The following is an 18,463-nucleotide window of genomic DNA, read 5'->3' on the forward strand; positions in this document are numbered from 1 at the left end:
TAAACTAGGCTCAGATTAAATTGGGAGCCTAGTTGAAAACATGTGTCTATTGGTGGCCTACTAATCTTCTAAAGAGTTCATCTAATCCAAATACGAATGTGTTTGCAGAGTTTTGGATTATTTAGGTCAGGCCCGGCTTGACATTCTACACACAGAGCTGCCAGAGGACGTGACATACACATGTGGCACCAGGCAACAGAATGTTAACTAGTATGCAATAAATACACAGGGGCAGGAAACTGGTTTAGCCGGAAACTTCCAGATCGGTTGCTGAGGATACAGAAAATTAAGCTTCCTTGTATCTTGGTCTGAGACCAAACTGTGAACTGGGTGAGATTCTCTGGGTGTCCTCTTTCTCCACAGCCCTTGCCTTCTCCTAGCCCATGTGCTCTGTATTCCACATTCTTTCCTCCCTTTCCTGCTGAAAGCATTCTTCTAGTTGAGAAGCTGAGATTCAAACAAGCTCCATGCATTTAGCTTAACTCATGAATCCACAGACAATTCACAGTTCAAGGATCCTGCCAGGCAGGGGGAGTTGTATTTTACCAGTCTCAAAGTACTTAAACTGCAACATTGGCATTTTAAGCATGAGTTTAATCAAGTAAAGAACCAGCTTTGGCAGTACCCTTCTCAGTCTTCAAGCCCAACCTACCTAGCTGTTTATCCATGGATAAGCAACTCACTAATTCTAGGTCAAACACTTAAACAAAATTGCAGTTGTTGGCTTATGATTAATGCGTTCACAGATTAGAGGATACCAAAGCCTCAAGGGGCAGGTGGAAGATAAATTAAAGGGAAGGTGCCTGAGAAAGACCAAATTATGCTTTTTCCAACAAAAGAATCTACTAAGGTGCTCCTCAGGCTCTAACCTGTTAGAACAAAATCGAAGACTCTTTGAGTTCCTCAATTGTTATTCCTGAAGGGAATAACATTGCATGCCTTTACATACCTACCTCATTTTGTTACAGCATAAGTAGCTTTTAGCCAAGAGATGGCCTAAGCATTTGGCATTAAAATTGTTACGTAGGAAAGAAACTTACATATACAGGTTTTTGCTTACAACCTGAAGCTTTTTTTTTTTTTTAAAAAAAAAAAAGCAGGTAAATTTGGCTTTAGTTTAGTGACTACCGAATATCAGTAGTGGAAATCTGATGCTCTAACAAGGGTAGTTATGTGCATAGGATGTGAGTATGTTCATTCATGCATGAATCCATTAACAAAGTCGAGTAAGTATAGTCTTATACTTTCTGTTTTAAAACATTGTATTATGGAAAATTTCCATCACATACAGAAGAGGAGATAATGAAGAAGTCACATTGCCAAGTTTGAACAACTACTGTCAATCTTATTTTGGCTTAACTCATTTTACAAGCCCACCCCTATTTCCACTGTTTTGTTTTTATTTATTTATTTTTAATAAAGCAGATAGCAGCCATATAATTTCAAATTTCAATATATTCTGTTGTAAAAAAAAGGGCTATTTTTTGAAAAGCATAATCAAAATACCACTACTTTACCAGAACAAAATAAGGAAAATAACATCATCTCACCAAATACACAGCCAATGTTTAAGTTTCTCTATCAGCCTTCAGTGCTTTTCATAGATCGTTTGAGTCAGGATCCAAATAAGCTCCATACATTGCCTTTGCTTCATGTCTCTTAATTTATGTTTTTATTTGTTGAAGACACTGGGTTGCATGTCTGGAGGAATTTTTTTTTTAATTTTTAAAATTTTGCTGATTGAATCCTTGTTATAGTTTTTAAAATGTCATTTCCTATATACTGTGTTTCTTGTAAATTTTAATTAACTCTCAAGATGTGATAAGATTCAAGTTTGATAAGCATATATATTTAAAAGCAGGTCTTTAGGGACTGTGAGCTTCCTGTTGCATTGCATTATCAACCACATTTTATAACCTCTGTTCTTATGATGGTGGTACTGTGGGTACAGACTTTATCAGGGTGATCCATCCAGCACAATGTTGCCCATCAGTCTTTTAACTAAAAGTTTGAGAAGCAATTGGTGATTATTTCCCATATCCATTTGTTTTTTGAGGGATTACATAATAACTCTATCAATTTGCAGCATTCTTTTTCTATTAAATAGAATTATAGTCTGTCCCCTGTAGTCACAAGTTCCATATCTGTGGATTTAATCAACTGCAGATTGAAAATACTTTCAAAATTGTGCCTGTACTGAACATAGACAGAATTTTCTTATCAAGATTCCCTCGACAAAACGGTTCAACAACTATTTAGATAGAATTTATATTGCATTAGATATTATAAATAATCTGAAGATGATTTAAAATATACAGGATGATGCATACAGGTTACATGAAAATACTATATCATTTTATATAAGTGACCTAAACGTTGACACATTTTGATATCTGCAGTAGGGTTTAGGGAGTCCAGGAACCAATCCCCTGCAGACACTGAGAGAGGACTATATCTAGGAAAAAAAACTTTCTTCCATTACCTGCTCAGTTTATGTAGAAATGGTCCACTATTTTCTTTTTCAGGTTTTATGAATGTTAATTTCTTCATATTGCATGAAAAACTCCAGGTCAAAATTATATTTGTGTTAACAATAATTTGCACTTAGGGTGAAGAAAGTTCAAACCTGGAGTCAGACCTCAGAGGTAGAATTTAATTCTTCTCTCAAAGGCATTGCACACATTCTAGCTTGTTTAATTAAAATCTTATATATTAAATATACATTTAAATATGTGTTTCTCTTATTCTTCTAGGACATTCCGGAGATGTACATCTGAAAATAAAATATTTGGTTAGTGATTCATAAGATTACCTATATGAATGTTGTATTCTGTTTCCTTAAACTTTATTTTTTTCTGCTACTGCCGTAAAGCAATAATACATGATTAATGGAAGTCAAATTGAGTTGTCTTGAATTCAATGGAATTTTAAAAAATTTTATTGTAACTTTAAGACTAAAATAAAGAAATCATTGATTTATTTGGAATAATTTACTTTTATATTTAGAAAGACTCTCTTTGATGGTTTATTAGTTGATTATCTTCCAGCTCTCCACATTTGCTTTGGTTGGCCCATGGTCAAGGTGACCTGTTAGAGATCCTTCATATCTTTGAATTTAGAAGCAAATAAAAATGAAGCTGAAAACAGTTTTAGTTGCAAAAGACTTTTCTACTGCGTTTCACACACCAGAATGTCCCTTTAGTTTCTACTATTATAACATCCATAGTAATAATAAGGGCAATTGGTTTGATTTGCATTTTAATTCTAAAGTAAAAATGTAATTCTATTAATAACTTTTAGAGAGTTAATGGATCATCTCCCTCCTTCCTTTAAAGAATATAGGGAGCCAGTCATTCTAAAATTCACAACGGCAAAACATCTGGATTACGCAGTTAGGAATTCATTTTTTAGTGTAGTGTGTCACACCTATAGGGAACCCTTTCTCCTTTCCTTTTTTCCACAGAGCCTATGAGTCTCGTGTTCATCCCCATTTCCTTCTTTTCCAAACTGATTTCCTGATAGGATCTGAAAAGCTCAATCTGATTAGGGTGATCATCCTCAATACGTACATATTCCTAAGATATCTGCACTTTAATCAGGTTTGATGTTCTTCCAGCCCTGGCATTGATAGGGACTATGCTTTATCTAATTCATTCGCATCCTGTGGGCATTAGTTGTTAAATATTTTCAGTAGCAGATCTGGTTTGAATAGGGTGTGGTATTACATAAAAGAAAGTAAGGTGAAAGTTAATTTTCCATCAAGATCATTCTCACGGTCATCTATTCTATTTACACATACAAGATCAGGGATATTTCCATCTTAGCAATTCTTGGTGATCATATGTGTTTTCTATAATCAAAACATGAAAGCAAATGGTGACTTTAGAAATAACACAGTATGCTGAATTTGTCTTCATACTTTGCTTATAATTACTTAATTTTTTTTTCAGTAAAAATATAACACATAATCTTTGGCAAATAGATGAGAGGAGACTCTAGTTCTTCATCTGCTGCAGTTCTTACATGTCCAGGCCTTGCTTTAGGTACTTTAGATGTTGAAAGGGACCAGGCTAAGCAAATTATGATCCTTCTGTTCAAGCATTTTACAGTTTCATGAAATTATCATAACTCAGTGTTCTCTTTACATACTTATAATTTTGTTAAACATGTTGGGAAATGTGGAAGGGTGGGGGTATTTTAACTTATGTAAAAAATGGTAATGAATTTAAGAAAACTACTCCAAAGAATAATGCAATATGATCTAGCAAGAAGCACTTGTGTAATAGCATTGTACCACACATTCGTGAGTGCTTATATGAACAGTCCACAGGTCACCTGGGGCTTTCCATCAGAGACTAGAACCCTCCAGAATGGGCTACAGAGCTTTCTTAATGTATCACTTAGCAGGTTACAACCATGTGCTGAAATCGTTTTGAATATTTCTTATACTTACTCAATAGATATTACCATGAATTTTGCTAACTAATCTTCTGCTTTACTTTAGAAGGAAAAACTGTGAATGACACAATCTGGCAGGAACCCAGCAAGGCTGAGAATAATTCCCACATCAGAAGGCCCTGTCAGCTAAAAGGTAATTGCTAAATTTATTTCAGCTGACTTTGCATTTTTTCCAAAGTAGTTTAAAGGGCAGGTAAGAAAAATTTACATCTCTCACATAGGGCATTGTGGTCCACTTACAAAGGAAAAACAAATAAGATAGCATGAGTAGTATTAGAACTTGTTGAGATCTCTCTCTATATATATAAATGGCATATATATGTATATTTATGTGCATATATATATGGTTATATAGATACACATAGATACACATATAAAAAGGAAGTAAAATCTAAGTTGCCTGTTGTAGCAAAAAGCAAAGAATCACTTGCAAGTAATATTTGAAAATCTTTCATGTCCAAAATAATTTTAAAATTCATTAAAAATCAGCAAATAGAAAAACCCTTTAAAGATAGCAATATATTTAATAGTCATTATATTGACATTCTAAAAATTAATTTAGGAGAAATAACATTGATTATTAATGTAAAATTATGCCATTTCATAATTTAAAAATTCCCATGAGGAGGAAATTAGCAGTCAGGTATAGAATAATTTATTAATAATAAATGACTTCATAATTAAAATTACTTAACTTTGGGAAGATAAATATTTATGTTAGTCAGATTTTCATCACTGTGACAAATACCTGAGAAAAACAACTTAGAGCAGGACAGAATTATTTTGTCTCACAGCTTCCGAGGAGGTTTCAATCCATGTTGACTGGTCTCATTGCTTTGGGCCTGAGGAAAGGCAGAACATCATGGTAGAAGGGCCTGGCAAGGAAAAGCGTGTCAGCTCATGACAGCTAGGAAGTACAGAGAAAGGAAGAAGGGGTCAAACAAGAAAACACCCATCCAGAGGATTCCTCCATTGACATACTTCCTCCAACCATGCCCTAATGCCTCATTTTTACTACCACCCAGTAATCCATGCAACCACCAATGATCATCCATTGATGGGATCAGAGTTCTTAAGATCCAATTGTTTCCCAAAAGTCCCACCTCTGAACATGGCTGCATTGGGACCTTTAACACATGAGACTTTGGAGGACCTTCCAGATCCTACCCATGAGTTCACAAAGATAAACAAAACTGTAAAAAGTTGGTCTATTTAGTATTCCTCCCAAGGTTATTGAAACAAGAAATGACCAGTAATACTAGGTATTAATAATTTAAAAGTTGTTGATGTTTAACTAAAAATATTTTTTAATATTTGGGGACAAAGGGAATTTTAATGTATTTTTGCAGTTAGGACCTTAATACTTGTTTGATTCTATATTCTGTTAAGATTTTTTCATTTTAGTTTTCCACCAAGCTCTTAGGTTTGTAAATCAATTATTTATGAAAATAATACTTTTCTTTTGAAATATTTCAATTTTATCCAAGATTAAGTAACATTTGGCAAGTGATTTTAATTAAATTTTTAAAGATTTAAAATTTTCTCTGTAACAAGTAAGTGAAACATTTCAGGATTTTAGGAAATATTTTTTTTTAATTACAACAAAGGGAATGTTTTAATATTATCATGTTTTCATTGGATTCTGTCTTCAGATGAATGCCAGTTATATTCATCTATATAACTGGCATTCGTCTGAGTCAGTCAAACATTCATCCATATATCTGTCATTTTGTCTATTCATCCACCTATCCATCCATTTATCCTTCCCTCTAATAAGCACGTGTTATAATTTAAATTATTATTTTTTGATTTATGGTTAATGAAGCTATAACTGTATTATATATTATTTTTAATTAAGAAATTTGCCATAACTTCCTTTAAGTATTCTATTTTCTACAATTGCCATTGTAAGAAATGCTGGCTTTGTTTTACTTTTTACATTTAGTAGTAATGGGCAGGTAATTCTGTTATAGTTACTCTGACAAAACAGCAAAGGATCTTGACCTCAGATGAGGTGTTTCTGATTGATGGTCTTTTCTTTGTCAAAGAAGAAGAAGAAAAAAAAAAAACTAGAAATCTCTTACTTCCCAGCTTTGCTATTTCTCAGGTTTTTGAGTGTTCATGTACATTCAGGATGTGTGTGTGTGTGTGTGTGTGTGTGTGTGTGTGTGACCAAGAAATTCAGCCCACATTTCAGCAGTAGCAGTTGAGTCACAGGACATTACCTAGGGATTAATGCTGTGCTGGGAAGAGTTGATGGCCTGAGACCAAGGCTGTCGGTGACATTATAAATTGAAGGGAGAAATTTAGTGGGGGGAGGGAGAACCACAAGTTGTGGGCTCAAATTTTATGGGTGTAGTAGCTTCATTTGGATGTCACAGAGTATTTCTAAGCAATTAGTGCCCTACATATCAACCCATAATATTTCTTTCTCATTTTAAATAGTACTTTTTAGCAGTTAGTTGCATAATTACTTAAGAATGGTTTACTGTGCCTGAGGATAGGCAGTCTGGAATCTAGTGACATGAAAATGGGAAAGTGCACCATTGTTGTTATCATTGTTATTATCTATAGCCCCTGATTTTTACTGAACACTAATTATGAAATTATAAAGACAGCCACAATAAAATAGAAGAAGAAAATATAGAGAGAAAATAATGGTAGGAGCAACATTAACTCTTAAGAAACCTTACAACCTCAAAGACCAAAATTTCAAAATGGTATTTCTACATGACACTCATTCTGTTAATAGCATGTACCCCTAAGGAGTATTGGGATTTGATGCAAAACTTGCATAGGCTCTATTTAGCAGAAGATTTGTGCCTGTCCTTTTAATCCTTACAGATATTCACATAGCTCCACAACATGGCTATGCTATATCTGGCAGAGCAAAGAGTAAGTTTAGTGGCAGAAGCCTAATATTCTTTCTTTATTTTGTCCATTTCCCTTTTCTAAGAAGAATTTTGTTTAAACCTACATGCATTGTAGTAAGAGACTACTTCTGTAAAATAAATATAGGGTAAATATATTGCTCATGACTTTGCCATTTAAAAAAACTCAAATATCTTAGGTGTCAAAGCAAATTAATCTCGAATTTATGTTAATTATATTTCAGCATTGTAAACAGGGATAATATTCATTGTTTTGTAAATTTATTTCAATTCTAAAGTTTTAAATCTATTTTGGCTTTTGTTTTATGAAAGAAAACTGAGAAAAACAAACTTTTGAAAACTATGAATTGGAGTTCACTGAAGATCAAGTTGGAATTTACATAAAAATAGATTCAAGAACAAGGTTTTCCTACTTCATACCAAAAATTACAAAGAATAAAAGCAAAGCAATATTTTTAAAAATAATGAAAAGGAATCAAAGCATTTGGGCATGTAGTTGATTTTATAGTCAATATGACTATGATAAACTATTCCATATAAGCATTTGAAAAAAAAAAGCATGTAAAGGAAATAAAGGAATAAGAAATAAGGACAGGAAACCATGGTTAGTAGTAAAAGCAGTGTTAACTCCATTCACACTACTGCAGAATTACTTTAAAAATAAATCCTCTTTACATATGATCTTGTAAATTTCATTCTCAAAAGAAAACCCATGGGGAGAACAGTGGTATTCTTAGGGCCTTCTATCAAGTGAATGCTATGGTTTGAAACCATTCTGTCCTGAATTTTACTCAATATCAATATTTGGCCAGCCTCTTTGAAGTAAGCATATAAATATTTTTGGCTTGATTTTTAAGACCTCATTAATTCTTTTCTCCTCCTCCTACTCTTCCTCCTCCTCCTTCTCCTTCTCCTCCTCCTCCTCCCTCTTTTTCTTTTTGGTCTGATTCCTAATATCCTCATTTTAAGACAACAAACAAAGTCACAAATGTATTTACTATACTGGATAATATTTTGGTAGCACACTTTTCTTTTTCTTTTTCTTTTTTTGGCACTGCTGGGAATTAAACCCAGGACTTGGCATGTGTTAGTGTTCTATCACTAAGCTACACCCCCAACCCTACACATTTAATTAAAAAAAAAATAAAGAAAATGTTTCACAAGAGCAGGCACTTCAACTCTGACTAGACTGCACTATAAGAGGAATGGCAGAGAGAAGAGCTATTTCACAACTGAATGTCCACTTATGATGGCTGAATGAACTCCCTGAGCAAAGGCTACCTGCATGGGAGGCAGCTCTTAGACTTCCAAGGAAGCTCTTCTGAATTCAATAATGGCAGCACTTAGAGATCCTGTTTTTTGTACAAATAAATCTTGAATCTTGGATCCTTAAATTATTTACATGCATTCTTCTTAGGATTATAGTTCCCTATTTGAAAATTATTATAGTCAGATGTATTCCTATTAGAATTACCTAGAAGTTAATTAGAAATAAAGATAGTTTTCCTTAACTCATCCAGTTTATTTTTCTGCATATTCATTTGAGGGAAAATTTGAGTAGTGATTTTTATGTGGGATGGTGCATTCCTATGCATACAGATGTTTATGATCCACTATGCAGTTCATGGTTGTTCTGGTGATCTGTTGCTCAAACAAACCACACTAATATTTAGTGATGTAAAACAATATTTTTAAGGCTCATGAAATTCAGACAGATATCAGGAATTCAGTGAGAGCAGTGCTTCTTGATATGATGTCTGGGACTTCATTTGGGAAGACTTGAATGACTGGGAAGACATTAAAAGTTTGGTGAATGATCATATAGAGGCTTCTTCACTTACCTGTCTGGCACTTGATCTTGGATGGACTGGGCTCAGCTTGGACACTCATCTGGAGAATCAACATGTGGCCTCTCCATATGACTTCAACTTCTCTGGGCCTAATGGTTAAGTTTCAAGAAGAAGCAACAGAAAAAAAGTTTCATTCCACAACAAGGGAAAAAGTGTTGGGAAATGAGCACCTTAAAAGATCAAGGCAGAAACAATAAGTCTTCTTCTAACCTGGCCTTGGATGTCACAAAGCGTCACTTCTACCACATTCAACTGTGACTAGTGAGTCACCAAGTTTAGCCTAAATTCAATCAGAGGAGACTCGAACTCCATTTCTTGATGGAGTGGTGACAGGTCACACTGCAGAAGAGATATGTTTGTGGCCATCTTTAGAAAACTCAGTCTGCATATTGCCTAATTTAGCTATTGCTCTTTGTCACTATTTAGACGCAAAGTACTCCTGTGGTTAAAAATGCTGTCTTTCTGGGGAAATATTTGGGAAACTTGCCAACACACATTATGGTTAATCTTCGTAAAGTGCAATTATCCTGGTGTCCAGCCTCCCAAACCCTCACAAGCCCCAGTTTTCTATAGCAGGGGTGAAAACTGGTAATTATCATTGAATTTATTCCGAAGATAAGCTTGTTTGTGGCCATTTGATATTTTAAAACTCAGAAACTTTTACATTAAAATCCACATATTCATACTTGTTTGAAAAACATGAGGGAAACCAAAAATCCTGGACCCAAAGTCTCAGGAGAGTTCATTTAGAGAGCTGAAAGCCATGACTACCTTTCAGCTGGTGAACTGGCCCTCTAGCTCACTATAGCACATCCATTGTCTCCTTGGGCAATCCACTTCCTGTAATATTTGCAAATGGTTGTATTTGCAACATTGATCTCCAAATTCTTGCACCTGATACTGAGGGACCATTTAAATTTGGCCACAGTTACCCACACAGCCCTCTCTCCTCATATAGCATATCCAGAATTGCCCTCTGGAATAACGGATCTCAATCTCTGCACTTAAACATGGTCCACTCATTCTGTACTGTAGGCCCGTGTTCAGTGCATTTGTACAAACACTGCTGAATTTGTAATTTTCCTTTTTCTTCCACCTTGCCTTAGAATATATATTCTTCAAGCTTTCATTCGGGCCCTGACTCTTGCATAAGTACCTCAGGTCATAATAATCTCATCCCATCCTATTGTGTCTGAACCACTCATTGTAACCACCTTGTATTATTATGTAAGTTCATTGTACATAATCACATCCAATTTCCTCAGAGAGATTACAGATTCTAGAGTACAGGAGGCCACTTACCTTTGTCCATACTTAAAGCAATGTCTTGAGAAGGAACTCTTCAAAATTCATTTCAAAGGGATCAAAAATAAATAGAGAAAGAAATATAGGGAAGAAATATTGTCTTTTGAAACTACAGAAACAAACAAAAAAACAGGTTGCAAAAATCACAACTTTTGGCATCCTGACCCAATGATAGAATATCTTGTTTGAAAGAACCACATCACAGAATCAACTCATTTTAAAATTTAGAGTCCTATTGGAATCCTATAGCATAGTGACTTTGAGTTTAAATATTCGGTTATTGGTGCAAATAACTCTGACACTATGAATTTAACCTATGTTTCAACTGTAACATATAAGGGGAATTTGAGGAAAATTCTGTTCTCACTGTGCATGGAGGATAGGCTTCACTTCAGTGCACAATAGGGAACAAAGGAATTGTGGAAAATTCTAGCAGTGATTCCAAGTAAAAAGGAGTGAAGGTGAAGAGAATGTTTACTTGTTTGGTGGCCAGGTGATTTTTTGTGGGTCACAGTCTCCTCATCTGTAAAATAAAACAGATTAAGTAACCCATAGGTTTTTTTCTCTTTTAACACATTATATAATTCAGATTTAAATAAATGAAGCTCTTTGTACACGGTCTGAAAAGGAATTGCTGTTATTTTTGAAAAGGTTTCATTTAGCTACAAGCAAATTCCAAAGCTTTCACTAAAGCATGCATAGAATAATTTTGACATAAATAATTCATGTTGAGAAGACCCAAGCTAATGAAGCTCAAAACGCCAGGGGTGGATAGCTTAGTTTAACAGAAACAGGTGAGGTGATAACAGCAGGGAATCATAGTATTTTGGAGTCTGAAGTGGCTTTTGTAACTAGTGTGCTATCCTTTTATTACCAAGAGAGAAAAAGTCCCTGAAAGATTTTGTGGCTTGCTTAAGGACACAGCTGGTTGGTGGCATTTTGAGTTTTAATTTTGTTATTTCACTATTTTATTTTGATCTATTTCTTGTAAAAATAGTACACCTTTAAGGAAATTTTATGACCAACCAATATAAATTCATAAATAGACTATCTAAAAACACACTTAATATTAAATTGCACCTAAACTTCCTAAATCTTGTAGTTTTACTTCTATTTGTTTTTTGCAGTGTTGGTGTCCAGGGCCTCATGCGTGCTGGGCAAGAGCTCTAATACTGAGCTAAATCCCAGCCCTAAATCTTGTCATTTCTGACAATCTATGTGTAACCTTTATTTCTTTCTATAGATCTAAATGAAGATGGCTTTCTTTTGAACACTCACATGAATACCTTTCAAGAAAAAGAACAAGGAACTTCTTATCAGGTGAATAATATCAACATTTAGTTGGTGTTTTGTGAAAATCTTGTTACTGAGCTCTCTAATATGCTAGATATAGTGTACAATATTTACACAGCCTGGTAGCTACTTTGTAGTTAGTTATTGTTGGTTTTTTTGTGATTGATAAACTTATGTCCCTATGAATTGGAACATAAATGAAAAAAAATCAAAAATGATTTGAGATAATAAGATTTTGATTGTGCAAAACATCATGCTGTATGGCCTTCTGATAAAAAGATCTGGGTCTGTTAAATTAATATACTGGGATGTTCTCTGATGAGACTTTTGCTAAATACTTGGAACTATTTGACAACCTTCAGTGTGAGGCTGTTCCTCATAGCTGGCAGATTATCTCTGAAATATGCAATCTCATTTTCCTTAATTCGGATAAGATCTCAGATATAATATCTTAGTGAAACATTTCATATAAAGACATGTACTCTGGTTCCTGACTTATTCCTCTGAAAAATGCATTAATTAGCCCAGGCATTCAAGCAATTAACAACATCCAAATGTTGGGCCTTCACAATGATAAAAACATAAATTCACAGCTAAGTACTTGCTATTCATCCTGTAGCCAAAAAAAAAAAAAAAAAAATAGTATATGAGTCAATAGAGGCAACTCGAGCATCAGGCTGATTTTTGATATTTTTCTGACAGCCATAAGGTCCTCTTTAATCATTGTGATAGTTTTATTAGAAAATTTAGAACTGACCTTCCTTGCTGCAGTAGATTGATCAATAGGCAGAGGATATATAGCATATGAATTGTGAAGGGTTGATTTGGTAAGGAAAGGGAGCTCACATTCCTAAATTCAGCCTGATTTCTGAGGCTGTTGGAGGCCCTCCAATGAATTAAACAATGGGCTATAACTTTTGATCAACTGCAGCTTTTGCTGGTTGATCTGATGCTGCCAGAATGAGAGTATTCTCCTGAGGTCTGCTAGCACATTGCCTGAGCACCTGTCTTCCAGTAGAGTCACCAAAAGTGCATGAACAAGGGCTTTGAAATCAGAGTGTGGTCACATCTTGGTTTGACTTGTAGTTGCCATATGACTTTGGGCCATTTCTTTGCTCTCTTCCACCTCAGTTTTCATCACTCTGTAAAATCAGTCTATAAAGGACCTTCTGTCTCAGGGCTGTCATGAAGATGGAGTGAGATACCTCACTACAGCCCTTAGCTTCACGACTGGCATTTAGTTGATGCTTTAAAAAATTCGGTTGTTGGTCATTGCTCCTCTTCTTTTTTGCTTTATGTCTCTCTCCCCTCCTTCCCTGCCCCACCACCCTTTCTTATTCTTTACAAGGGCTGGATGACACTTTCACAAGCGCAGCTGGCAGATTATCTCTGAAATATGCAACCTCATTTTCCTAAATTCAGATAAGGTCTCAGATATAATATCTTAGTGAAACATTGTCTGATAGTCAGAAAAAATACTGGCTGGTTTATAGGAAAAGTTCCCCCAGATATGTCTAAAAAATACTGGCTGGTTTATAGGAAAAGTTCCCCCAGATATGTCTTGTGCCAAAGGAAATTTTTCTTTAGATTTTCAGTAGACAATATAAAACTGTTAGAAGGAAATAATGCAGAAAGTTCTTAGAAGAAAATGGTAAAAGATAATTCTTTCCTCTAACACTAATGCTTTGAGAACTTTTAGTTGACTAAGAAGTGGGGCTTCTAGAATGGTAACCATTCAATTTTGCCATGTAGTTTACCACTAAAGGTGAGTTTAAGGAATTCATACCCAGTGGCAGACAAACAGGAGCCATCTCATTGGGAAATCCCTGTTTGGGAGAAGGGACTAATCTTATCTTTCTTTAATAACTCTGTTCTTATTCATAATAGGCATCAATTAAACTTATTTAAGAAATGTTATCTGTATGACAGAATACTTTGTTTTAACAAAAAGAGTGTATGTAAGGTATCAATTTATTAACTCCTTGTGATTGAGGGAAAGTGGATTCAGTTTACCCTTTGAGAGATGAGGAAGGGAAGGAATCATTCTCAGACGGAGAAGCAAATCTACTGTTAAGGGGAAGACAGGCTGTCAGTGGGACCAAGGGGGACCGTTAGCACAGACTGTGTCTTCCCATCAAAGAACAGATGACCAGTATAACAATGTTTCTGCAGGTGTAGCCTCAGCACCATCTGTATCAGACTTGCTTGGAAAACTTGTTGAAAATGTAGACTCTAGACTGGGAATGGAGCTTTGTGGTAGCTACCTACCTACCACACAAAATGCCCTGAGTTCAGTCCCTAGTGACCCAGGGTTGGTGGTGGTAATGGTGGGTTGGTGGTGCTGCAGGCTTCTGAGCCACACTCTTGTCCAAATGCATAGTCATGACTGGGGACTAGGGATGGGGGATTTATGTGAATCTCTGACACTGCTCAGAATCTAAACCATGAGACTTTTTGGGATCAGGATTCGATTCTTGGTTGGTAATCGTTTACAGACATGAAGTCCCATGCATTGTCAATTGACAAGTCCAAACTTGGCTCAGCTCTGTCCTTGGAACTCAACAGCCTCTAGAAAAAAGTGAAGTTGATTTTTTGTTCCTTATTGGAATGATTTATGCTCACTATAGAATTTTAAAACTCTTTTAAAATAGAAAGGATGTTGGGCATAGTGGCGTACACCTGTAATCTTGGTGGCTGTGGAGGCTGAGGCAGGAGAGTCACAAGTTTAAGCCTCAGAAACTTTGTGAGGCACTTAGCAACTCAGCGAGTCCCTGTCTTTAAATAAAATATAAAAAAGGCTGGGGATATGGCTCAATGATTAAGCATCCCCTGGGTTGAATCCTCAGTACAAAAAGAAAAAAAAATAGAAAGGATTAAGATAATGTATAATATCCTAACAGAATAAATGTTTTCATACGACTATTTTACAGAATACCAGTAACACAGGAAAAAGTTTATAGATTGTAAAATATTTTAGTAATTATAATTATCACATGACCACACATATAAAATATTAGGACATTAAAAAGTTCAGATTAAAAGACTTAAACATATGCTTAATTTCCAATCAGAAAGTCTTGAAACAGACATGCTTTCTGTACATTTTCAAAATGAGAGATAGGTGTCAGGGATGGAAGAAGTTACAAAGAAGCCAGTGGTGTGGGAGAGTATGTTGGTGGAATGCCTTTCCCAGGACTGACTTGCTCCATGACTATTTCTATGCGCTTGGCCTGGGATAAACTTACTGGAGAACCAGGCTTGCAGAAGTGCTGATCAGGAGAGTCTGAGGGAAAGCAGCCTGCTTAGTTCTGTCATCATTATTCTAACCATAAAGAATGTCTTGGGGGAACTTGACTCCCAGCATTTATTTTTGTATCCTTGTTCTTGTTTGTTCTTCTCTGGCAGTGTTCAGTTGATGGTTCAAACCTTTTGTAGCATATTGAAAAGGGTATAAAATATGCAGTAATACAGACTTTGGGCTAATATATTTTCAAAAATGTTGCATGCCTCATTTCTCACGTAAATTTTTAGGTTGCTTTCAGCCTTCAGAGCGTCATTCATATTCATGATAGAAAAGAGGGATAACATTTATTACCTTCACTGCACATGAAATTAAGCACTGTCAAGCACCCCTACCCAGGACTGAGTCAAAACGTATTCCTCCTGAGCTCTTTTAGTGAGAAAAAAATATTGATAACTGAATATTTAATCAAAAATATACATGTAGTACACATTTAATTAAATTATTTAATTAAAATGCATAACATATACACATACATTCTGTCCTATGGCAGCTATTAAAGTATTGAGTACCCACATCACTCCATACCCAATTTAACCCATTTCTTTCCTGATGTCTTTTATTATGGAAACAGTAAGTATTTGAAGTTTCAGCCTCTTCTTTAGTTTGAGGTAGCCATGGGATTCAGGGCTGGCCAATGAAATGCTAACAAATTTTTAGGAAGGGGAAAAGAAAAGCAAAGATCTATGAGTTTTGTCCTTTGCACTCTTTCTTATCTAATGCTGGACATGATATCTGGTGAGTTAGCAGCCATCTTCCACCAGCAGGCCAAAGGCAGAGATGTGAGGATGGTGGAGCAGGAAAAGGCAGGAAGCCTGGTCATTAAGGACATTCTTTGGAAGCTGCCCTAGCCTTGGACTGCCTTTGTTTGGACTTCTCGTTTATGGAAACATAAGCTGCCTACTTGGTTAAGACACTATTGTGGATTTTTCCATTCCTCAGAGCTGAACACTTTCTTAACTGATACATCTTATCTTGAAAACAGTCACTTCTGACAATGCAGAAGTCTAACTGCTCCACCCAAGCAATCAGACAGACCTGTGTCTACAAAGTGGGATGGTGTGGAGACTTATCTCTGCGCAACCTAGACTAACCCACTTCTGTTCTCGTGGGAGATATCAGCATGTAGAGTTAGTCATGTAGTTCTTGAGATAAAAATTGGATTAATAATGAATGCAATATGGGCTAATCACAGCCTGTTGGTTATATAAAACTTTAAAATTATATCCATTGCAGCACACCATTGTTTGGAAAGATGTGTAGTGTGTGGACCAAAGTGGTACATTTTCTTGTTGTTGTCATTATTTATTGATTTGTGTGGGCCAAAGTGGGACATTTTCTTGTTGTTGTCATTATTTATTGATTTATTCATTTAGTTATTTAGTGAGGTTAACTGAAGTCAAAACACTTGTGTTACTGGGAAGAACTTTTAAGATTCTGGTGTAATCTGATAATCTATTAATAAACAAGAGCAGCAGGTCCTTCTGAAAATTTCATTAGACAGATTTGAGATGAGAGGTGTGAACAATCTATAAGGAAAAGGAAAAAGAGGCTGAAGCAACATTTCAAACAGTACCTTATAAGTGGCAAACAAAAGAGTCATTGAATATGTTGTGATAATATTGAGATGAATACTGATATTAAGCATTAATCTGTGTTTATTATTTCTAATGATTTTTATGTACTGTATAAGTTCAGCTATTGTGTTAGACAAGGAAAGAACATAACTCCTTTTAAGACCGAGTCCCAGAAGTTAAACATCAACATTTCCATCATATTCTTTTTACTAGAATCAAGTTACTAAATCCAGCTCACACAAAGAGGAGGGGCATTATGATCCATCTTTTGAAGAGAGAAATATGTGAGAATTTGTGGACACATTTAAAAGCTATCAGAGCTACATAATAATATTTTGAAATTACAGATACTAATAGATGGAGAAAATGTCCTGCTTCCAAAGAGTAAGTTTATAACTCACTTAGCAGATAAAATATAGGGCGAATTTGTTAGAATGAGAATCTAATCTCTATGAAAAGAAGACTTTAAAAAGTGGTATTTTAGTTGATGTTGAAAGGATACAGGGCATTAAAATGGAATCTACACCTGTTGTTTCTGGTATGACAAAGTTAAAATCACACTATATTTTTCTCATTTCCATATTCAGAGTTACACCGAATCTAGGAAAAGCACACTTTTCCTTTCAAAGCAAAGCAAAGAGTTTAAGCAACTTTTATTCAGGGAAGAAGAAAAGTCTAATTCTGACAAATGAATTTTGTAAATGAACTATATTTTCTAGTTAAAAGTCTGACTTCAAATACATATGAATATTTTCACTTTTGAACCCCTTGAAAGATTGAGAGAAATTATTTGTCATTTTTCTTATTTATTTTTAGAAAGGAATTATGCAATTCAGAAAATGGCTAGTAAACACATTCTTGGAACTTACACAGCTCCAAGTCCCAGATATTATATGGCATCCTTACAATGTAACAAGCCTAAAGATATAGATCCAATTCTTTAAGAAGCCACAAACACTAGCAAAATAAATCCAATCACTGAGCACTTGCTTCAGTCACATCAGCTGTGATGTCAATTTTCTGCTTCTTATCTGTGTTCATTGGTTGTACCATGTTTTAGAAATTGAGAATTCTCAATTTGGAGTTCATAACCAAATTTGCCTTACCTTTCTTTGTATGAGCCACTATTCTTGTTTAAACTCTGTGCTTAACTTTCTTTATTTGTAAAATGGTGATAATAAAATTTTCTTTTGTTATAAATACTAAATGAAACAGCAAAGGTATACTGCTCTCAGAAGATGTTCAGTAAACCATTATATCCTTCTTTCCCTAAATTCTCCTTCTTTCCATAGTTAGTTCTCCTTTCATAATAAAATTTTAAACTTCCTTTGTTTAAGTCGTTCAGGTCGCTATAACAAAGTTCCTTAGACTATGTAATTTCTAACCAGAATCTTGTCGCCCACAGTTGTAGAGGCTGGGAAGTCCAGCATCAAGGGGCCAAGCAAATTTGGTGTCTTGCTCTGCACCTCAAAGATGGTTCCTTCTTGCTGCATCCTGTTCATGCAGGAACAACTCCCTTCAATCTCTTTTTGAGAGTGCTGACCCCATTCATGAGGCCCAAAGGCCATACCTCTTTACAGTATCACATTGTGCATTAGGGTTCTAACATATGAATTTTAGGGAGCACAGCATTCAGACCGTAGGACCTTTCTATCTCTGTTGTAAACTCCATCAATGCCCATTAAAGTACCCTAGGTATGTATAAACTGTGTTTGATATCAGGTGCATGAATTTTTCCAAAGAAATTGGAATTGATCATAATGAGCTTACACTGACCAAGTATAATAA

At 35.2% G+C, this 18,463-nt stretch overlaps 1 protein-coding gene across 1 annotated transcript in view; it reads left to right on the plus strand.

The window, feature by feature from the left end:
* The window catches only part of Samsn1 (SAM domain, SH3 domain and nuclear localization signals 1), a 144,390-nt gene that overhangs the window by 23,560 nt on the left and 102,367 nt on the right, over positions 1 to 18,463 (plus strand). The window contains exons 4-6 of the mRNA XM_046430497.2: positions 2,754 to 2,791; positions 4,505 to 4,591; positions 11,748 to 11,824. Coding sequence (XP_046286453.1) covers positions 2,754 to 2,791; positions 4,505 to 4,591; positions 11,748 to 11,824 — 202 coding nt within the window. The remainder of the gene's footprint in view (positions 1 to 2,753; positions 2,792 to 4,504; positions 4,592 to 11,747; positions 11,825 to 18,463) is intronic.

This window comes from Marmota monax, unplaced genomic scaffold, assembly GCF_021218885.2.
Source record: "Marmota monax isolate L192 unplaced genomic scaffold, Marmota_monax_Labrador192_F-V1.1 WCK01_AAM20220418_F8-fsc00016, whole genome shotgun sequence".
In the NCBI taxonomy this organism is placed as follows: domain Eukaryota; kingdom Metazoa; phylum Chordata; class Mammalia; order Rodentia; family Sciuridae; genus Marmota; species Marmota monax.